General features: G+C 40.4%; 1 protein-coding gene across 2 annotated transcripts in view; it reads left to right on the top strand.

The window, feature by feature from the left end:
* asic2 (acid-sensing (proton-gated) ion channel 2) overlaps positions 1 to 24,224 on the top strand; it is a 275,335-nt gene that overhangs the window by 235,346 nt on the left and 15,765 nt on the right. For both annotated transcript variants that reach the window (XM_068578446.1, XM_068578445.1), the window contains one exon: positions 17,627 to 17,777. In XM_068578446.1, the coding sequence (XP_068434547.1) occupies positions 17,627 to 17,777 (151 nt within the window). The remainder of the gene's footprint in view (positions 1 to 17,626; positions 17,778 to 24,224) is intronic.

The following is a 24,224-nucleotide window of genomic DNA, read 5'->3' as shown; positions in this document are numbered from 1 at the left end:
GTACAATCCCGTCTTCGTGCCATTGTTAAGCCGCTTCATAGGAAGCCTGGTTGTTACATGGCTATTCCACATGTATACGCTTTCCTTTTATCTTAAGTTTTAGAAGAAAGGTTTTTTTAATCAGGTTGTGTCTACTTTGAAGCAGAACACCATTTTGGAGAAATTCCAGTCATGGTTCTGGGAAACACCACAGCACACAGACAGCTCCTCCAAGAGTGATAAATGACTTCCCCTGTGTTGGGGATGCTGGTAAATTCATCTTAATTCTTTTCAAACTCAGTGCTGCTTTTGACGCCGTTGACCACACGATTCTCCTGGATGGCTTGACATGTCGGGTGGCATTTCTGGGTGCGTCCCTGATTGGCTCCGCTCTCTCATTTCAAACAGAAGGTTCACTGTTCACATCATCTGTTGCACAGATTGAAAACCTGCAGGTCTGGGCACAAACACACTGGCATCGGAACAATTTAGAATTGATTCAAAAGAAAACTGCGGCACGAGCAATGGCGCATACAAGTGTTCCTTGGATCGACCCATTTCCTGAGCTCTGAAATTGTTATTTCGATTTTGGTGTGTTCATGAGCTCGAAGTTTCAATGTGGACAGAACAAGGACTCGACAATGAAGACACGTTAGCTTTTTTGAAGTTGACTTGAGGGGACGGGAACACATTTTCTAATTTGTCAACATCACATGAATGCAGAGTGAAAGGTTCAAATTAAAAAAGAGAAACCAAGCTGCAGACATAATCACCTTCGTGGGGGTTAGTGATATTTGTAGATGTGTCATAACGAGGCGTATGCGGGTTTTGGTGGGCCGCTGCTTCTCTTTTGTCTTTACATGTTCCCACTGGGAAGAATTATGCAAACTCTTGACGTCTTATTTCATTGCAACACAGGTGACAGTCAGATGACTTCCGCTTTGTAACAAAACTGTTGCCTTTCAGACATGAGGACAAGACTGCTCTTTGGCCCCCACACTTAATACTGTTACTGCCCATTGTCCCCTTCATTAAACATTTTGCTTAGAAACCTGGATGTTATATTTAAAGGGCCGGTACATTTTGTTATCAGGTCCAGTTTCTTCCACTTCACATGTGTCTCCAATGTGAGGCATTTTCCTCCAACTTTTTAATCTAAAGAAACTACCTCTTAACTACCTCTACCTGGCTGCATTCCCCTGGTTAGAAGCAAGGTCCAAGAAAAGAGACCGCGTCACCCCCATCCCTGCATTCTTATACTGGCTCAAACTTCAAAATCCTTCCAACTTTCTCAAAATCTCTCCATGTTCTCGCCCAAGATCTATATTTATATATATATCTGTATATCAGAGCTTTTCATCCCTTCCAGCACCACCAGACCCCTCAGATCTGCCCACCATGTCTTGTTAGTTGTGCCCAGTTCAAGGAAGACGGGGCTTTTTCTGAAGTAGCTCCTCGGCTCTAGAATAGCCCGCCGGAGGCCATTAGACAGAATGATGCTTCTAAGATGCACCTTAAGACCCTTTTTTTTTTATGGCTTTTCATTGTGTTTAGCCGGTTTTTATTTGATTCTCTCTGTTTGAATCCTGTTTTATATCTACAATATCTAACTGCTTTCTAAAGTGCTATTCACTTGAATGCCACTGGTGTGGCTAATTAGTCAGTTTGATTAATACATTAATTAGTCGGTTGACAGAATATTTACGAACAATGATAATTGTTTGTGATTTTACAATTTAAAAATATCAAACATGTTCTGGATCCAGCGTCTCACAAAGGATGCTTGGCAGTTTTAATTTGTTTTATTTCACTGTCATTCATTTTCTATTATTTCTATCAATTTATTGACTTGGCAATTGCTGTTTTACTTGACGTAACAGTAATAGTTGAATTAATGTTATTTATGAAAATAAATATCAGTGGAACCCTGAAATCCCAATCTTTCTTAGCAATAAATGCTAGTTATAGGAATATCGGCTCGTTCACATTCAATGGCATCATATTGAGTGAAAACCTGTCAGATCAATACATCTCCTGATGCACAGACCTCCCATCTATCATTTAGTTCCATTTTAGCAGCTCATTTAAAGTTTTGCACAGACAATGCAGGTCAATGCACAACATCAGCATCATCCAGAAGGCTCCAGGTGGACAAAGACCAGACTTATAATCTATTCTCCTCACAATATAATTACAAATAGCCACGATCAATGACCACAAGGAAGTTCAACATTTTGGGAAGTAAAAACTTTATTTTAGGCTCTCAAAGCATCTAAAACTCACAATTCCAGGTTTTCCCTTTTTCCAGAGTGTGTGAGCAGACTGTTTCACTAAGTTAATTTGAGCTGAATTACAGCATGTAATATAAAAGCCAGTCATAGGAACAGGCCGGGTGTAGACGGTAATGTCGAAGGAAAGGATGAATCTGTGGAACAGATGGACTTGTACATGAACAGATGGACTTGCGCTCGACCTCTGAGCGTTCACATGTCTTTTGGAGCACAGCCTTGTGACTTTTTTTTGCATTTTGCCAGCCAATCAACTCAAATTCAGCCATCCAGAAAAAAAAAAGAGCAGAATTGATACATGTGTATGAGGGCGGGAGGGGGATTGGAAGATCATCAATAAAGATGTCTTTCGGATTCAGTGTTTGTCTTTGATTACAGTGAGGTAACACTGTGTGGTGCCTGCTTTGTTTAGTGAAGGTGATGTACTGAAGGTGACAGAATGTGATCCTCTCTATTTTTTTTTTTAAAAGTGAAACAAATGTTTCTGGCTCGCTCACTTTTGGAAAGGCCAGCAGCTCGTGATTGAAGGCATGACATTTGTCAGTGTCCTCTGTGTAGGAGGTGGAAGCCAAGGGAGTGCTTGCCCTGTTGTTGACATTTTCAGTGGCTGATCGAATTGTTTTATTTTATTTTCATAAAAAGGAGAAATGCGAGGGCTTGTCCTTTTCTGTCCAACAGCTGATAATGTCAGGGGAGACGCTTGGATATATTGATGTATTCCTGATGTAACTACATGACAGATTCATGTTACCAAAGGCTCTAAAGACCAAAGCTCCAACCTTTACAGGGTGAGGCTGGAGACAGATTCAACAAATATGGTTTACATAATCTGTAGATCGATCCAAAATAAAGGATGTTCTGTATCTTATGGTAAATATGTCTTGGTAAAGAAACTTTTTAAGATGATGTAACAGGGAAAACGATTTAGTACTAAATGTTTAATAAACGTAATCTTTGCATATCCAATATACTTAGTGGCCATTCCCTGCAAACTTGCTTAACTTTACAGGACATTAAATAATTTGTTGAATACTAAAAAGGTACCTACAACACACACACTGGAAGCACTGTACAGACAAGAGAGTAGTGGAGGTGTGGTACCCGCAAAGTGCCGATCCAGGTATGAAATTGTTGCTTTTCTGAAGCTTTGACGCGCCTCTGCTCTTGAAAATGGGAGAACAGCTCATTAGGCTGTTAAAGCGGGTCGTGGTGTCGCTGGTGTGAGGGCTAACATCGAAAACAATGAGTGTGGGCACGTGCTGCCCAGTATGCTAACTGTTCGCTGGCTGACGAAACTTCACTGTAAACTACCAACAAGAAGGCAATGCCATGCTGAATAATGGACTGAAGGAAATGGCCGTTTAGTCTAAGAAAAAGCACTTTTCTCGAATTCAGAACCAAATCAATCTTCATGTACTCATGAGATGCCTTTAAAACCATTTTCACAGACTCCATCAATAAACACTCATGCGCATAAAGCACACACACAAGAGTTCCTGCACACCAATACGCATTTAACAACGCGACACGAGATGACTGATAATCTGTTGATGGGGTGGTTTTTAGGGAATTTGAGGCTTTGACTGCAAATAAAATGTTTACTTCTCTGTGGCTGGATCCTCTTCATAGAAACACACATCACGTAGAGACTGCTGGCGATAATTTCACCAGATTTAACGTCACCTTGTCCCTCCAACCGTCTCCCCGTTTGAATATGACAAACTAAGGAAATGTCTTTTCATATATTTGGCATATCGATTCCCAGCAATTCCCAGTGTGACTGTTCATCTATTTCCCATCACTTTATCCAATGTCATGCAGCTTGATTGAGACAATGCAGACGACATTATCCTCTTATTTTTCTTCTTCTCTGCTCCGTTCATGATTTCATGGGGAGCCAAGGCTTCCATCGGGAGAACTCCCATGTGATGGATTGTAATAGAGGACGACAACGAACAGTTTTGACATATTGGAAATGCAAGATCAGCTGTATTCATTTCTGCAGATGGCTCCGCAATTACATTTAGCCGCCCATGTCACTTGTCATCTCACTGCTGCTGTAATATGATCTGTACAGCAGCAGGGACCTAATGTCATATTATTATTATTCCCTTTCCCTTCTATGCAAATCTTCTACTACTCTTGCACAACCCTGCCTGCCCTTGACAACATGGACATTATTATGAGGGCATGGATAAGCAAAAGCACAACCTCCTAGACAGAGACATAGTTTGCAGAGTGCCCTTCGTCTTTGATCTTCTCTATGAATATCAAACAGTGTTCTGTGACAGTTAATGCGGGAAATTACTTTTGATTATCCAGGGCTTATGCAGCACACAATAGTCTGGCCTTAAAATAAAACCCCACCTAAAATCGCTCTCCTGGGTATGAAAGAAAGCTCTGCAGTGGAGAACAGAGGCTGTGGTCAGCTTTATGGAGCCAGTATACTGCTGGAAGTGAAGACGGTTAAATAGCTTTCCCCAACACCTTTCCAGCGTCAGTCTTCACAAAACCCATGTCGGCTTTCTCTCCGCCTTCGAGCGCGGCCTTGCGGAGCAGCTAGGAACACTTTTGAATGCTACGTGGTCCGACAATGCGTCTTACCACGTTCCAATTGAGCGTAACACAAAACGTGACTCTTAACCCGACCAACAGGCTGAATTTAGTCCATCTTGCTCTGTGTTTGTGTTTTCTTATTCTCTTTTTGACCAGTTGCCAGTGACATATCCGTTCTGTCACATGTTGACTGTAGTAAGCTGTAGTACTTGTTGCGAAGAGCAGTAAACGTAGTATTTGCCATACCGAAGGAAAGCGAACATTCCCACCGTCCGTCAATATGTTACAAACGGTAAAAACAATGTCACACAAACATGGATGAATAGACTCTGATCTGACACGGTCCTCTTTTGAAGCTCAGGAAGGTGCGGTGGAATACCACTTTGAGTTTCATCATAACTGAGCATCCTGCTCTTTGATATAATCTTTCTGAGGATGGGTGTGAATCGAAGAGTGCACCTTGTGTGAGTTGAGTGGTTCATCTTCAAGAGCGGGACGTAAGAGCTTCACGAGATTCAGAGTCAGATCAGGTGCATTCAAACATGGTATAGAATCCGTAGTGTTGTATAACATGAGTGTGTCTGTATATTTGGAGAGCTCATTTGCAGATGCATGTAGTTGATAGTCTGGCCGTGCTGCTGTGGCAAAAAATATTCCATTAGTATTGATCACAAATAAAACCCACGGTTACGAGAGGTGTTGCAAGAGGTACCATCTTTGATGGTGGCATTAATAATACCTTCCAGCCTTTGTAATGGTCCTGGAGTCAGATTTTTATGCTGGATCTGAAATAAAACTGCCTCTTTTTCTGAGCCCTTATTTTAAGGATTCGTCTTTGCTCCTAACAGCTTTATCTTTATATGAATTCACAGGTTGATTCAAGGTGCAGTGTGTAAGATACGGCAGCAACGAGCAGGGAGCTGAAACTTCTCCCTTGTGCCGAGCATGTAGGAGAACTGTGGAGCGATGAGAAAACATGTAAACCTGAATGTGCCCATTCGTTATTTTTATGTGACAATACACTAAACAATAGTACACTTGTCAGTATTGTATGGCATATCAGCCGATAGAGCTCCTAAATGCTCCATATGAAGTGTCTTCGGGTAAACGCCTAATTGTTTGGTTGTTAATTAATAGACAGTGTTGGCAAGCAGTTGATTATGTTTTTCACTAATGTAGTGCTAATTATAGTTTTACACAATAGCAGATTCCTGTAAACCAGGTTAACCCTTGCACTGTTGGTGCTCAAATCTGCCCACTACTTCACATGTTTTGTCCTCCTCTTTTTGCTTATTAATTTAAAAAAAAACTCAAACAAAAAGGTAAAGAATCGCTAGAGATGTAAGGTAGTTGAAAACTGATTTAATATTTTCCTGCATCACACACATTTGCTGACGCACACTCTTGCACTCGCTCTCTCTTGATTACTGTTCTACACATACAGAAGCTTTTCAATTTAAGCTAAAAAATCATTAGAGATCTTGGTGATCAGTGGTTATTTCATTTCTGTCTGTATTTTTTCATGGACCATTGGCTCTGCTGCACCGCATATAAGAAAAATGCTGCTCTAGCAATAATGCAAGCTGCTGTCAGGTCACTTATATTGCAGTGTGTTATTTTCCAAGGATTATTCTTCCTAATGTTCAAGGAAACTGAGCCAAAATACCTAATCCATGAGGGGTACTTACTTAGACAAGTAGGAAACTAATGAAGGCTGGAAGACTACAAAAGACACATTCCAAGAACTTTTTCATCATTGGATCCAGCGTTATTGTATTTTCCTTTAAAATTCCAATAAGAAAAACCTTATGAAGAGGGTTGAGGCGTTTTATATAAAGGCTCTACTCTCTTTCACACTTCCATACGAGTGTCCATGCATGTGACTGCTATATCTCTGTTCCACCACAAATTAAAAAGGGAAATTATATTTTCTTTAGAAGTTAACATTTAGAACTAGGCGTATGAATCAGTGCTTGATTCAAGTTCAACTGTATACATTATGCATCAATACAGGGAAAATATCCCCTATATTTGTGTCCAATTTGCAAACAAGCCATATGGACTTCAAACTGTCTGTGTTGCACACCAGAAGAAAGTACAAATCTCAACAGTGTGCTGGGGGAGGTTGTCTTCATTTAGTCACACTTTTCACATGTTATTGCTCACTTTACAAGCAACGACCGCTTCCTCGCTCTCTCGCTCTACAACTCCATCTACGTTAGCTTTGTCTCTTGCTAACCGTCATGAAAACTGCATTCTCTCTAGTATAACAGCGCCATCTATAGGCCAAAATGTACAAGAGCATTGTAACGTAAGAAAACATAAGGCCACAAAATCATGAAACAGGACCAGAGAAAAGACAAAATGAGCACTTTGCCACATCTGCAAATGAACGGGATGTGTATCCAAATGAAGGCAACCTTGAGATTGAAAGTCACCAAAGTTGGTGCAGTACATCCTCTGGGGGGCAGGAATGTCCATACCAGATTTCATGGCCATCGGTCCAATACTTTTGATGGAATTTCCCCTCAAAATTACAAACGCCGACCTGCTGGTGGCGCTAGTTGAAATCCATATAATAGTTTTGGATGTTTTTACTGTCAGGACCAATGTGGTGGACCGACTGGCAAAACATTGCCATCTATACAGCCCCTTTGCTGGCACGGACACAAACGACAGTATGAAAGTCTGATTAGATTTCCCACAATAGCACTGAACATTAGCACTGGACACTGTGTGTCTGGTTGTAGAAAAGTGACCACTATTGATGAGTTAATGGGTATTTGATTTTGAAATTCAACTGCAAGCATCATCCAACATTCATGGATAATGAGGCTTTGCAGCTGGTATTGATCGTGTCAAGGTGTGAGGAAGCTCCACCATGCATTGCCAGTCATGTAAATCAATAGTGTTTGTTGAACATAAGAGCTGATGTGAAGAAAAGTCACACGTACCAAGAGAGCCTTCATTTTGAGATGATGGTTCTTAAAATTCCTGAAATGTCAGTAAGTCTCTGCCTTCATCAAGAAGGCCGACTGGAAAAGAAGGTCACGGCTGACAATGGCTATAATCTTGGCAGTGCATTAGGCACATCTTTGCAGCCTCACAGACATGCTGACATCCTCTCCACATCAAATGTGAGGAAGACAAAACATGTCATCCACTCAACTCAGCTGGTTTCCTGTTGGTGATTACGAGCTGCCACAGGTCCCCCGCCACAGGCCCATTACTCAGCTCTACATCAGCTCTGGCAGAGACTGCCAGATTGTGACAGGTGAGCTAGAGCCCCACTGGCCACCAGCAAGAGGTGACTGAGGTGACTTATTAAAAATAATGACTGGGTGTGTATGATGTGATTGATGAGTCCGGGACGACAGCTCGTAATCCGTAGCTATATCTGGAGGCCTTCTGCACATGCCAGCAGAGATGGAAAGCTCGAGAGTACATGTCATTTTAATATTACAATTTTTCTGCACCTGCAAGAAGAAAATGTGCCAATTATATTATTATTTAGGGAGTACAAGATGTTCGACCCAAAGTAACTTCTCTTTTATTTGATGTCTTTGTGAGGCATTGTATGAACCCGAGGACCCGCGAAGAGTACAAATTCAAAAAAAAGAAAAAAGAATAGAGTAGCACATGGTGCAGAGTATGTATTATAATGCATCTTTTATGTTTTCCAATAGAGATATACTGTCTTGGAAGCTCAGTGAGACTATCAGCATCTTCTGCAGAATACTGAATAGAGAGAAGATTGACACCTTTTTTTCAGAACCAAAAAGAATCTTTTCAAGCGAGAGGCACCTTCTGCGTTTGAAAAGAGAAAGATGGTTATTGGCTTTCTTACCAAGAGGGAGATGAGAGGATTAATATCAAAATGAAAGAAATCAACAATCCTTTAAAGTTGACTTATTTTATCTCAAACTGCAACCAGTTACAGGACATTCTCTGACTAATGCAACTAACTCGAGGGAGATCACAAGGGAGCTAAAAAGCATCTCTAGCAATCTACTTGCTCTGGGGTATATGTGTCATTTTCAGTAAAGATTGCGATAAACACGTTTGTGTTTTAAAAATACAAACAACGGATGGTAGCAGGTTGGCGACTGACCGATCTTTCAAGTGGTCACGTCTCCAGTCTTGATCATGAAGTGCACAGCTGGAAGGTCGCCAATGCAGATTGGTTACATGTTGTAGACAAAACGCCCTACGATTTGTTCAACCTGTACATAAACACGATTCAAAGGAGGCGTCGACTGGAACAAGTTCTTCGTGCACCTCAGCCCACAGCAATGACTTCGTCACTGTGAGGTTGCCTGAACAGAAGTCATGGAGAAAGAATTCCAACATGAAACTCACAATTAAACTCCAAATTGTTGTTTCTCAATGTCTGATAATGTAGGTTTAGTTATAGTACCATTTAAAACGTAGCTCTCCTTTCACCTGAGGTGCCCGCAACCTGAGCGTATTCGCATTGCACGTTTGATTTGAGAATGTTACAGTTTGTCCCTCATGAGTGACTACGGCTTCCCTTGCCTGAGGGGAAAGGTTCGGTTCACCCGTACTGCACTCTGTATAACCCCAATGTGATGTGATGAAGCTTGCTAGCTGCTATGCATTTTTGTTGTTGCTTTGACTGGTTGATTCAATGGTAAAAGGGTGGATGGCTTAGGTCCAAATTGCTGGAGAGCCCAAAACAACAAATCAAGCAATTTACTATTTTGGGTCATCTGCGTGTTCTACCAGTGGCTAAAAATAAAAGATGCTGGAGAGTCAGATGGGAAATCAGAATGGAAGCCGACTGGCCGTCAAGAACCGGCAGCGTTATTGATCGGGTTCAAACAGTCGAGCTAAAAGCCTGTTTGTTTCTGCGACGACCCGCGGTGTAAACTTCATTAGGATAAGCCAAAGAACACACAATTCAAACTGAACTGAAGACAACATTCTGGTCAGAGTTCAAACGCAGGGATTTAATTCCCTTTTGCATTCAAGAGGGTTTGTCTTTTGATTTTCGATTAGTTTCTCCATTTCCCTCTCATTTTGATCTCTATTGCTCTCCTTGTAGTTTTTTTGCTTATCTTTTTCCCTCCCCTCCATGAGCATAAATTTCCTGCTGGCAGCAGTATCTGCAATCCTTTGTGTCCTATCGCAGACCTGCCTCACTTACGTACTGTCCTGTGAAATCGAATATTATTGAGCGGCATGGTAAAAGTACATTAAGGTGCAGTGATGAATACCGTCCATAAAACTCCCAACACGTCACGTGAATGGCAGAATTTGTTTAATGTGACATGAAATATGTTCCGGATGTGAAGGTGTTTAAGTGGCACGAGGAGCCAGCTTGGCATGCGGGTCGTGTAATGGCGTGCATGAAGCCATAATAATGAGCGAGGTGGTTGTATATATATGTGTGTGTGTGTTTTCTCATTGCTAACTTTGTCGCTAACGCAGCAGCCCTCTGCATTATTTATCCGCACAGCCACAGTAGTACAACCACTTCTCAGGCGGCAAAGAAAGTGCCCACCTCGCAACTCAAAGACCTTTTTCATAAGCTTTACTCCTCTCTTCTTTTCTCTGTAATCCTTGAAGATATAAAAGAAGCTCTCTTCCCGTTCTCTCCTGACCCTCAATACCCCTTTACGCTTTTATTTTCTTTATCATAAAATGCCTGCTAAATTCTCCCATAATGGATATTGATTTGTAAAACAATAACAGCAGATCACAGCAGACAGCTCGCGCAAAAGGAGTGTAACCTTGGAGCGTGGAGGCTCTTCATGAGAACGACAAAACTGCTTGCTTGAGTGTTATGTTGCACATTTCAATTCACTCTTCAGTGCTTCTCAGTTAATGTCCCGCTTGCCAAAAAAGCAAATGAGATGAGAAATGGTCTTATTACCTGCTTATTCTGTTATTCTGTCTCTTCCCGCAGCTTTGTGGAAAGGAATGTCTGTGTATCGTGATGGTGCATGAGCTGCACAACATAAAGTAATAGCAAAGTCAGCATTCTGTACCTGATGAACCTACTTTCAATTTCAAACAGCCTGTAATATTACAAATGCAAAGTACTCATCATCTGGCCTTTCCTGTTATCAACTTCACCGATTCAGCTCAAATAATGGAAAAAAAAAAAACGGTTGAACAGGTGCCAACATGGCAGAGATTTTGTTCTGGTGGGAGATGAGGCTTTGCTGTGTCAGTAACATTGAAAGTAAGATTTATAAAGACGGTGGCCCACTTCAGGGCATTTTGATGGCTTGGACGTTACATGGACAGAAGGAGATAAAGAAAGGACTACTGGGAGCATAAAATAAAGAAAAGATAGCATCCCCTCTCTGGAGCAATACGCTGCCAGTGGTTTTGGCATCACATCAACAAGCCATTTGCAAAGCAGAGATAAGGATAATATAATAGGACAATACGCAAGAAAGCAAGATGAATTCAGAATGGTGGAAGTATGTGAGAGTCCAACATGACGACCTCGGATATACATGGAGGTACCGCAATGTAAACTATATTGCAAATATATTTGCTCTGCATTATTACCCAGGGGCATGTTAAAGAGTCTGATCTGTGGGTGGTTGATGCTAACAACTGACCTTTCTTCATGACAGGAATTTACGCTAATGGCCATGTCAATTTTGACTACCACTCCTTGGGAGGCAGTACACGGTAAACAGGCGAGGTCATGGCATGTTTGCAGCTCTCTGCTTTGTTTTCAGACATTTACACTCGCAGCTGTGAATATTAATGAGACGAGAGGCAATCTAATTGGCAGCAGAGCTGTGCGTGCCATCGCTCGCTGCTGCACTCTCAGACCGCGAGCTCGCAGCGCTAACATGATATTGGCAGCAACTGAGTATGACTTCTCTGACATTTCATACTGAACACGGAATAAATTAAAATGTTTCAACAGTTAAGAACCGACACGAGCAGCTTGTAACACACTTCTTGTTACTTTTGGACACAAGGAATAAAAAGTTAAAGTAGCATTAGGATTGCATTTTCTCTTTTGACCATTTGAAAGTTTCTGTGAACACAATACTGATACGCTATACAATGTTGTGCTGAAGTGTAATCATGCATTTATTTATAAATACAACCAGCAGACAGAGCCAAATTAGCATCAACTTGGGGAGTCGAGTGTCTTGCCACCTGATGAATGCAAGTCCAATATTAATTCACCCTATGAATCTGTTTGTGTCCACCAGCTTCAAAAGGAAATATTTAGCTCCATAGCGGCTAAATGATCCACTATATTCACCAGTATAGTCGCCAACTTTGTCCATTTTTCAAAGCAAGAAACGTACAGTAGGACTTTTTGCTGAAAACACCTGCCTGCTGCTGGAAACAAGCTGGAAGCCTTTAAACGCAGTTTGTGTAACAGCTTGTCTTCTCAGTTTCCTGATTGTTTATTCCCTTCACCTGGTCTCGTTTCAGACTGAGGTTTCAGACAGTGTGATTGTGAAGCCCCGCCCTCATTGTTTCCACCTGTGCCTCGTTGTCGCTGTACTGTACAACTTTTTACCTCATGCCACAAAAACATATTTAATTTCACCTTAAAAAAGAGGAGACTATGAGTAATTAAATGTGCTTTCTCTTTGACATATTTCCATTATTGCATGCATATTGAGTCAAAACGTTTGAAACAGAGTGTAACCATGATAGTAAAGCAGAAAAACCAAAGAATTTTCTCAAATGTCAGTAATGAATTCCCAGAGACACCGTTGGATGTCACATTTGGGTTAAAAAATACATTAAAACAGTGAACAGTAAACCTAAATAATGAGCTGAAAGATGCAGAATCCTTCAACAAAGTTCAGATAATTGTTTGTGTGGATGTGTTATTATGAGCGTGTGTTTGACATTACACACAGTAAATTGAGCAATTGTTTAAATAGGAATATTGACTTGTGCAGCTTCAACAAAAGAAGAGATTACACATATTAAAACAGGTTATGTGGACACTGGTATTGATTAAGGCTTGTTTTTTTTACGGCAGTTATCTCCTCTTAACAGGGATGACAACTGGGACAAACTTCTTAACGCTGACAAATATTGTCTTGGACTTTCCACCAGTGAAATGTACTTGTACAATGAGAATTGATAAGTCTCTGTACCCTTACACATTGTCCAGGCAGAGCGCTTCTCTGCATTTCAGGTTTGGGAACTCATTACCTTCTCACATGTGACAGCTAGACTTGAGTCGGTAGATAAGGAAGGAAGTGAGGAGGGAAGGGGGCAGAGACAGGGTCAGTGGCAAAGATATGCAAAGTAACAGATCCCCACTATCAAGGTTGTGTTAGTGTCTCTGTCCTCCAGTGGCTGAGGAGGAGCCTTTGTGTCTGGCTGAGGTCTAATGGGATGTTGACCCGGCCCTGGTCCTGTCTGTCAAACATCATCAGTCTTGACAAAAGGAGTGAAAGAGGGTAGCGCCGTGATCCCCTGAAAGCAATTCATCCCCATATAACAAAGGCAGGGGTGAGGGGTGTTGACAGTAGACACTTGGGAAGCAATGGCTTAGAAGAAAAAGAAAATGTGGAAGAATATTAAATTCACACACACATATATAGATATAATGGAATGGCAAATGACTTAATTATATTAATACTAATGCATTGTATTTGCATAGGGCTTTAACAGGTACTCAAGGCACACCAAACAGAAGTAATACAAAGTTCAACCATCACAGTAGGAAAGGCATAACTAGCATAAAAAAAGAGTTAAAAGCAGGTTTAAATGCAGCTTTGAAATGGTGAGTAATAGAGAGTTTCAGAGAGGATCCCATCTGGCCTTGGATTTAGCATCCCAAAGACACAAAATACTTTTTTATTCCCTTTGCCATACAGGCATCAAAACACAGAATGCGATATAAGATATGCTACTTTATTATTCATGTATAATGTTCCACCTGACAACGATGTGTTGTTGTTTGTTGTATGTTGTATGCTGTGTATGTGTTACGTTGTGTTGTACAATGTGGATCGTATTTACCTTTGCTGTTTCTGAGAAAAGCCAGAGACAAATTTCCCCTGAGGTGGACACATAAACCAATCTTATCTGATCAGAAAATGTTTTCATTCAGGAGAAGTCAAGATAAAGTGGTGTGTTTTCGACTCACTGTTTCTTATGAAACTGCAGTTAAGTTGTGTTTACACCGGCAATCCTCAGCTGACATGAGATTCTGAGAAATGAGAGTTGGATATTGGACCGCCACCACGTGGGACCTTTTTGGTGTTTCTCTACACTGAGATGTATGTGAATAAGATAAATGAATAATATAAGAAAAAGAAAGAGAAAAAAAAACATCCACATCTTGTTCTTCCAAACGTGGAGTGATGGTGTCATGAATATTTATCCGCTGTCCTCTTCACTCCGCTCCAGCAGCTCCAGTGTGTCATTTATTTTGTGCAGGTACATATCTGTCTAGAGCGTCTCTGTTTTGCAGAGGTGAATGAACCTGTAATGTGGTACTTCATATTCTTCCGATCCGCGCCACCTCTGTGGCAGTATGGCATTAGATAGTCGATCAATCATGTCAGTAAACCATCCATGAGAGGGCCAGTGTCAATAAAGGAGGAGGAGCATGAAATGAAAAATCCATCTTTCTGCATTGAAAAACAACAATTGTCGATGTACTTTGCTTTCCATTTTGTTGTCTTCTTCAGCAATGTTAAACATCAGATATTAACAATAATCCCCACTTACATTAGCTTTGATGGACCATGATGTAGTGGAGTCACATGCCTTTTGATCTGTATTAACACACATTTATAATGATCAAAATAAAAACAAGTCGGGTTTAAATCATGTGGTATGTAATGTAGCGTGAGAAAGAAGCTCATGTTTACAACTCGTCAACGTTTTCATCATTGCTCATCAAGACGCTTATGATTTTAGAGTCATGTGAGAATTTTGCTGGCAATATTACATCCAATAAATTTGCATTAAATAATCTTGATTACCTTCGCTAATGTATGGCTGGTATTCATTTTATTTCCTTCCTACTTTTGATTCTGGGAAATGCAGAAAAGCCACTGACTACATTTGTGCACGATGTACATTACACCTTAAAAAGGGTTCTTGTTATTTCAATTCAGTCTGATTTGTAATCTGATTATTTTATGCAAAGGATGTATGTATAGCTGGCTGATTTCTAACAAGCGATGTGGGATACTCTGGGGGGGTTGCTGTGACGTGCGAGACAAAAGGCACATGGTTAGAGAGACAGATTGCCAAACATTGCTGTTTATTCAGCACTGCGGGGCTCCACTGCAGAAGAAAGACTCGTCTGCAGTTTTTTGATCAACACTGCTTCATAACAATTGTAAACAATATATATAATTTCCTCTAGACGGTAAACATACAGTCAGTCAAGGCAAATGTCATAGACTGCGAAGACTGAAGTGGATGGCTTTCATGGGGATAACTATTCATGAGTGGAAAGCTCACAGCTAGAGTTTCATTTACATGTTCGTCCACGTTCGTCTTGAATACGACGCACTCGCGTATTATTCATAAGTGCTTTTAAGCTGTTTATTGGCTCTTGTTGATATAGTGGTGGTACAGAGACATTAGTGAAGGAACCTTTTTGCTTTTACCAACAATATATTTTTTAATTTACACACGCGCCATTAGTACACATCAATTGGACATAATTATGTCACTTCTGTGTTAAAATAAAAACTCTGCAATCCAAACCAAACAATCCTTTTTCAAAATGGTATGTTTGCAACAAAATAATACACAGACGCACCGTTGGATTTATCCTTTCAAAGCAGCAACAACACACACATGTTTTTTTTTGTTGTAAGACATCACAAAAAGATGTTTCACAACATAGAGAGAATGGAGTGTTAGTGTAACATTTGCTGTTGGGATAGTGGCCGGAAATGGTACAGTGCGTTCTGCTTTCAAGCAATTAAGTGTTAAATTGTCTCTGTTTTTTTTATTTGCTGCTTGTTTCTGTGAACCCTACAGTTGCTTCACTTTACCTTAAACTGTGCACCATTCAAATGCTGAAGGCTCTCGCAGAAAGAGAGGTAGTCAGAGAGTGCCTCTCTTCCCACCAGCATTTATTGACAGACTGTCCTTCATAGAGGCACTTTATAATAACACATGTAACCATCAAGGCTGTGTGTGTGTGTGTGTGTGTGTGTGTGTGTGTGTGTGTGTGTGTGTGTGTGTGTGTGTGTGTGTGTGTGTGTGTGCGTGCAGCATTGACATACCATTTTTTTTCCTGAACTTAAAGAGAAAGAAAATAGCTTAAATTGATTCAACACGTTGACCTCTGAGTAAAGTACATTTTGGTAGCCTCATGTCACAAATCACACATTTGCCTCAGGGGACTCACAATCTGTTCTTTTTGACCTTTGTTTTGGAGCAGCAGAGGAGGGATCCATAATACAAAAATTACAAAACAGACAAAATGATACACAGACTGTGTGAAAGAGATCCAAGAGGAAGTCAAGCAGCTTCAGTGCAATGTCAAACAACTAAAGCTTGAGCCATAAGACCTCCTCTCCACTATGTGACCGGGAAGAAGACCGGCTCAGTAACACAGAAGGGAGAAAGAGAGAGAAAAAAGAAATAGCTAGAATGTAGAGCAGAATGAACCAGATACCCGCTGATAGTTGACATTCAAAAGAGAGCACTTTGATTCTTAATTCTCCTTAAATCCAGCCCCGGAGACATCCCCCATCCCGAAACCAGAAAAAGCGTCCCCTCTGTCAGCTGGTATTGAGGCTAACTGTCCTCTCTCAGAGACACTTACTAGTCTCACAACAATACCGCTCTCCAAACAACCACCAGAGGAAACCAAAGTACAACAGTGTGAAGAGATTACTCAATATTTGAAACATTGTAATAAAAACATTTTTTTTTAAAAATAACTGTCTTCTGGCCTTAAAAAGAGATTATTATAAATTTGCAGAAAATCTCTCTTCTGTCATGAATTTGAAAGAAGCAGAGCCAGGTACAGGCAATGACCACACATTCAATCAGGAACGACAAAAAATGATTGAAATGAAAAGAAAACTGAAAATGTCCCAATGTTCAGACCATGAGAGAGAAATGCACTGCCACCTACGATGTAAAACATTCAACTAAATAGGGCATGTATACGCTGTTGGCTAAAAGTAGTGGAACTGGTGTCCCATGTTCTAGTTTTAGGTCATTTTTGCATCCACAACCATTTGAAGACTTCTCGTAGGAGAGCGTGGCAGGCCTGACGAGACATTTCAATAACCCGGTTTGGATGACACAACGGTGTGAATGAGGATCTCTACATTAGCCATAAATAAAAAACTTTAGAGTTTAGCTTCATGTCATGTTTAACGTGCTAATGAATAGAGAGGATTTAACCAAACGTAACGGCAAGATTCTTAACTGTTGAACTTTGGGATATGTTGTTGTTCTGTTAACACTAAGACCTTTTAATAACATTGTAGCATTCGCTCATATACAGACGTTTAAGATCATTTTAGAACATGCAGGCATTTTTAAGCAGCGTGACCAAACATAACAGCTCAGACATGTAGTGACAAAGCTTGTAAATTAATGAACATTGTGTAAAAAAACTATGTTAAAAGGGACAAATACAAAAGAAGGAAACAGTAAAAACTCTATTAAAACCTCATATGAGACTTATAGTAGTTCATCTCAAGTACTTTTGATTCTAAGTTGATGGGCATGGCCAAGAAGATCAATGCTCAATTAGCATCTACTGCAACACCGTCTTTACGGTGAGTCTGCGTCAGAGTGTTCATCGTCACTTATCACTCCTTTCTTTCTCTGTCTCCTCTCAGGTGTTCACCAGGTATGGGAAGTGCTACATGTTCAACGCTGTGGAGGAAGGCAAGACACTGCGCACCACCATGAAGGGAGGGACAGGAAACGGCCTGGAGATCATGCTGGACATCCAGCAGGACGAGTACCTGCCGGTGTGGGGGGACACAGGTACGCATGACCGCCGGGCTCACCTGTCCTGCTTCGCTTGAACAGATAGGAGTTGACGACACCACCATCTTCCAAAGCCTCCTCAGCTCAAGAAGGAGCAAGTCTCAAGATGTGTTTGTCTTCATCACCTCGTGCTGCGTTCAAATGTATGGAAGCCCAAGTCAAAATTATGAGTTGAGAAAGTCATAATTAAGAGATAGAAAGTCATATTTATAATTGAAAGACCTATTTATGAGATGGAAAGTCAAAATTATTAAATGGAAAGGCAACATGATTAGATAAGTGCACATGCATTTTCAGTGGCCCTGACTATTTTATCTTTTACCAGATAACAGGATGGTATTATCTCATTATTTGTTTCTATTACCGCCGGAAATTGTCTTCCAAACAATATAACTCATTAGGTTTGAGTTTTTAGGGCACATTGGAGCACTGTTGCCAGGTAATGTATAAAAACAGCCTTGTTTCGCTTCCAAGAATAGTAAAAATTATGTGATTTCTGTACGTCAGCACCAGATTAATGAGCAGAAGCTTTCTGCTCATTAGGTCAAGAATATAACATTACTTTCTGTTTCTCTTTTTATACTCTTTGTATGTCTTAATCCCTGGTGGTACAATAGGTCCCTTTTACCTTTGTCCTAAAAGAGATTCACGCTCTCGCTTATTATGAAATATCACATAGGATATTTTTACCCAGGACACAAAACCTTATGTACAGGATATTGTTTCGCTGCCTTCTTTCTGTCTTTACCCTTATATTTAGTATGTTGTCATGCGATGAGGATATATCTAACTGAAGTACATAAAAATAAAAAAAAAATCAAGTATATTAAGTATTTCAAACCCTCCCAATTGTTTCCCACTAGCAGTTTATTATTCAGATGGTTTAATTCTGATTCAGGTCCCTCCTGATGAAATCACTTCAGAAGTTCCAGAAATGTTGCATCAGATGGACTTCACCTGCCTTTTCATGTAATGGCCCAATAACCGCAATTATTTTCTTAAATATTATACAAGTACATCAGGTGAAATTATTGATAATGCTATTGGTAACCTTAACAATTGTTCAATTACTGTGGCCTGGGTTTTTTAAGTATTGCATTGTGCCAAATACTTAAAAGATTTGCTCACACGACCTCAAACGTAGTCTGCCGCTGTATTCCCTCTGACTCTAAACAAAGTGTCAGTCACTGCACCTCCGGTTCTGAATGCCGATGATAATGTGTGTCAACTTGTCAGTTATCATAGTACATATTTAAAATCCTGTCAAACCCAGAAGTCTCTTTGATAATATTTATTACAAAGAGTAATCATCAGCCTGATGTGCATGCTGGAGATCTCATTAGTGGCTCAGATTGAGTATTTTAGGGAGGCTTGCTCCCTGAGTGAAGCTCATTAAAAGAGCGGCTCACGTCTGAACCAGTGGAAAGCCAGACGGGGAGAGTTCCCAGAGCAGCTAGCCAAGCCACGAGGAGCCCAGCAGACGGGCATTATTTACTTTACGGAAGATCCATCATCAAAGAATCACAACCTATCAATCCTCCTCATGTTCTTGTGTGAACAGCAGGTCCCTCAGCCCCCTTGTCCTGAACTCCTCTTGGTTGCTTTTCTCTTCAATCAGACCGCTCCAGCCACCCCACTGACAACACGTGGAGCTCCTTCTCCCAGCAGGCAGCAGCTTCCAATGTCCTTGTTTATCCCTGTGCGGTTTAATTAACCCAGATGAGCTGAGTCAGCCTCAGCAGGGAGTGTGGTGTTTCCTCAACTGATCCAGATCCCATTGCTGTGCAGACATGATGGACACACACTGCTCGGGGACTTATCCCCCATCTCCTCCCACCAATTACCTTTTTTTTCTCCATCCAATACCCGACACCTTCTCCCCCCCGTGGATTCTCTTATTGTTCATCATCGAGAGGCCAGCAGTCGGTCTCTGGGGTTCTATTAGCACGCGGCTCTCTCCAGGGAGCTGCAGGCCAGCCATGAAACTCCTCCTCACTTCATCATGATGGACAAACATGAAAAAAAAGCCATCTTTCATCGTGTTCAGACTTATATAAGTTTGCATGGTGTGAAAAAACTGACGGCCTGTTGCTTGGATACCCGGCTCTCTCCTCATTGTGTTGCTGACCACACTGCTCAGCGGTGAAATAAAGGGACTGTATGTGTCCTTCTGTTTTTTCCATCCAGACCATAAACAATCACTTATGATTATGACTTTGAATCATTCAGTTTTTATTGTATGGATTGATATCATCTGCCGGCTGCACCTCTGTTACAACATTTAGACATGCTTCTTGTTTTTGTGATTGATGTATTAAAAAAATGCTGAAAAAAGTAACTTAAAATGAGTTAGAAATATCTAACCACAACATGCACAGTTTATGAGAAACAATTTTTGTGAACTTGTGAATCCGTGAGTCTCCAATACATTTCCAACTCTTGCCACACATTGACCTTTTTTGAAAAGTAATTTGCAGTTGCAGTGTCAGACCGTCCTCTTGGATATTAGATTCGTCAAGCAGTCTTGATCAAAGTAGTCTGTTTACACACTCGGCGCCCACCACATGTCTGCCTTCAGCAGCACAGCCACAAAATGTTTGCAGTGCGGAGACAAGACCTTAAAAAAAACATCACAGCCTGTGAAATCTTCAAGTTTCAGAGACCAACGTGTCAGGAAGCTAAACTTGAAGACTCAATATTTCAGAGTTCCCAAGCAACCAGTGGCGTTAAGCTCACCCACGGTGTCTATTTTTAACAGTGATGTTGAATATGAGTGATATGCAAACAGTTTGATTTGATCTATTCTCCGAGAGTAGAAATTAGAAGGTTACATCAAGTTCTCTAATGTCTCCCTTTTTGTTCACATCACTTTAAGTCTCCTTCTGCTTCTGTCTGTGTGCCATCCGTCATCTCAGATCTTGGCTCCTGCTCTGTGTGGAAAACCGGCGGGTAAAGCCCGACACAAATTCGAAAGCAGCGCTAAGATTTCGCCTTGCCTCTGCACTCCTTATGTCTGCTGTCATTGTATCAATGCGATGCTGGAAAAGCACTCTTGAGAAGCAGCTGAAGGAGCTGAAGAGTGTTTGCTCAACAACAAGTTAAACCAAGCTGCAAAGCTGGAATGGAAACACCTTGATCCTTTTATCTTGGCTACTTGTGTCTGTTCCCCTTTGAGGTGTTTGATCAGCGGGATGCTTGTGTCTTTGCAATCTGTGTCAAACTATTACTTCTGCTGGTTGGAAACAAGTGCACCAGACGCGTGCTGGAAAGACGTTACTGTTTCTTTAAGTGGTATCCTGACATCTTACAATCTGTGGCGCTCGTTTGCTTCCGTTTAGAGGACATTTCTTTCATTTTTAATGTTCTCATAAATTGTGCGTTGTCTCTGTGGCTGCACAAAGTACATTTGAACCGCAAAATTCAACATTTTTGCAAACTAGGCAAATACAATGTGACGGTTTCTCTGAACTGACATTGGTTTATATTTTACATGAACATGTGCTTAATGTAGTTTGATCACAAATATCTGAACTACTAGGTTCAACTAATAACATTAGTGATGAAACAAGTGGTGCTAATTAATGTAACGTATATAAAGATGACAAGAATCGAATATGGTGGCTTTTTTCACATTCCACCTGAATTAACTGAATTTAAAGCTGCAAGTACTTTATTTTAAAATGCACATTTCTCAAAAGCTTTCTGTTATATAATGTATTCTTAAATGCATTCCTTATAGTACTTGAAACGAGAAGAACATGCATTTATTATTAGTGCATGCATTATTTATTATAATCCAGTTAAATTTAAAAAACTGACGATAAATATACACTAAATCATAAAATAGACATTATTGTGATGTTCCAGACCTTTGCATGAGGACATTTTCTCTAAATGGACCTCGTTGAATTTGAATTCGCTGAATATAAATCTGCATGTAAGTCAGTACTTCCACATTAGGTACTGTTAGAACTGTAATTATGTAAATGTATTGACACTTACTGAGGACATTTTTACGCCATTACAGTAAAAGCTAGCATTAACTCACATTATGCAACAACCAGAATGAACCACCAGATAAGATGTGACATTGTTTTGTTTTATTTTAAACATATATCCATAAACACTCCAGCATCCACCCCAGTTGATCCTCTCCTTTTACCTCTCATGCTCCCTCACGCCCAAGCACTTGAACCACCTGAATTTATTCACTGTCATACAAAGCTATAAGATCTAAATTATGCTTGTAGCAGCAGCAGATAGCGCCATCATTTACCACAACTCATCATATAAAGTCCAATGTGCGTGATAGTGGTGATGAAATACACAGTAACTCCAAATCTGTGCTATCCTTGATATAGCCAGTGGTGCACTCAACACCTGGCACTGTGGGAGATATCCTGTGGGGCTGCTGCATTAGGGAGGGCAGTATACCTTCCACACACACAAAAAAAAATCAATAGAAGTTTTCCTGGTGCTGTTTGTCTCTTAAACCACACCTGTGTGCATGTCATGAGAGCATGCTTCATGGGAGTCGAGGATGGGGCTTACTGGCTAATCACAAGCCAGTTAAACTCACGTCATAGGCTCCACCCACCAAAGCCTAATCCCGCCCCCTTTGTTGCAGCTATAAAACAGTGGACACATTGTTTTAGTATGGTTGTGTATACATTACACATTTGTGTACAAGGTCTCGAGCTACCGGGTGCTCCAGTTTTATGCTTAACTTGTACAAAGAGTAGGTATTTTGCATACTGGATGGAGCTGAAGCTCAAGGTCAAAGTACAAAACGTTGTTATCCATTAATCATGCTCATTTTTTGATATAAAAAGCAGAACGAACTGAAGCACAAACAAGCTCACAAGCCCTGTTTGCTCACTCACACATTCATTTTGTGTGCAAATATGAATGTTTTTTTCACTCTTAGTGAAGAGGTTGTAGTCGTTACACAAGATGTATCTAAAGAATAGGACAATGGAGTCATATTTCAAGCTTCTCGGTTGAGAAGATCGGCTGCTTTTCAGAAAATCTCCGGGTTTTTTAAGTATAGTCAGACAAAACAAGTTGTGTTATGTCACAGTGTTCTGAGTTGAAATAACATGTCTGACATTTTCAAAATGTTCATATAACATTTTCTTTTCATCATTGTGGATTACTGTTCATATCGATAAAAGCAAAACACTTTTCAAATTCACAATTACTGAGAAAATCTGTTCGGTCTGTTTTCAGTCTTTCTAATTGTATCCAGCTTGCATTACAAAGATCTGGCGTTAAGTCCAATACATATCAATCCAATGTATTTGCACATTCATTTTTTGTTTTACAGCACTTTGGTTGACAAACACATGACAGCTGAATAAATTATTATTGATAGATATTGTTGCACAACCGGGACATTTAAGTTTAACATTCACCGTATCATGTTAGTGCAGCTAACTGTTTACAAAAAACAACACAGCTATGTTTACAACAATGTAACAACAAAAAATAGTATTTTATTGAACATCTTTCTAAACAGTTTTTTAAAGTTAGTATTATGAACACGTACCTTGAACAAAGACCATAACCAACAATATGTGCTGCTAAGCGATTGCATATGCAGTCTGAGCCTGAAATGCGTATACCTCTTATAGAAAATCATTGTTTTACATCTACCCATAAAAACACACCGAAGCAGCAAACTGGGCGTCATGTTCCTTTATCACAATGAACATCTAGTGCAGTTAGTGCCGATATCTCTGTGTTGTGTGGACATCACTGAAGGCTCAGGCATGCAGTTACTTATTTACAATGTTAAGTGTTCTTCATAATGAAGGCATTTGTCACCCAGTGCAACAGAGTGGCTTTTATAATGTGTTTTTGGACCACAGTGGGTAATTATATGAAATGGTATGGCTACTAATGGAGTTAATTAGTCCATTAATTATAAGACGTATAGTTTAATATCATGTGTTTTCCTTTAACATGCCACTAACGAAAACAAATGGTAATGTAGGATGAAATGAAGAGTTTAAGTCATCAAATGGAATCCCAATCCACATAATTTCATGAAACACATCTGTGTCTCGTTTATCTTGGTTGAGATTAGACCTGGTTTAGTCTTCTTTGCTTAAGTAGTAACACATTGTCCTGTTTAAGACTTGGACTAAGCCTAAAAACCTCCCCAAGAGGACTAGATAACACTAAATGACTAACATTAGGACACAGGTGTGGTGAACTGGATCTCCAACTGCAAACCAGATGTCAGTGTTGGATCTCACTCGTTCTCTTGTGGCTGAACGGCCAAATCCCAGCAGCTGGGTTTGAAGAACTGGTGGAAAGCCTGAAACCAGACGAGTAGAAGCTATTATGCATGTTATTGTTGTATACTCAGCAATATTCAGTATACTGCTCTGGAAACATGTTGTGCTACAGTCATACTCTCCAGTGAGTACAGTAAATTAA

This window comes from Clinocottus analis, unplaced genomic scaffold, assembly GCF_023055335.1.
Source record: "Clinocottus analis isolate CAN_PGR_092001 unplaced genomic scaffold, fCliAna1.0.p SCAF_16, whole genome shotgun sequence".
Taxonomy (NCBI): domain Eukaryota; kingdom Metazoa; phylum Chordata; class Actinopteri; order Perciformes; family Cottidae; genus Clinocottus; species Clinocottus analis.
This window is presented reverse-complemented; position numbering and strand designations above follow the sequence as displayed.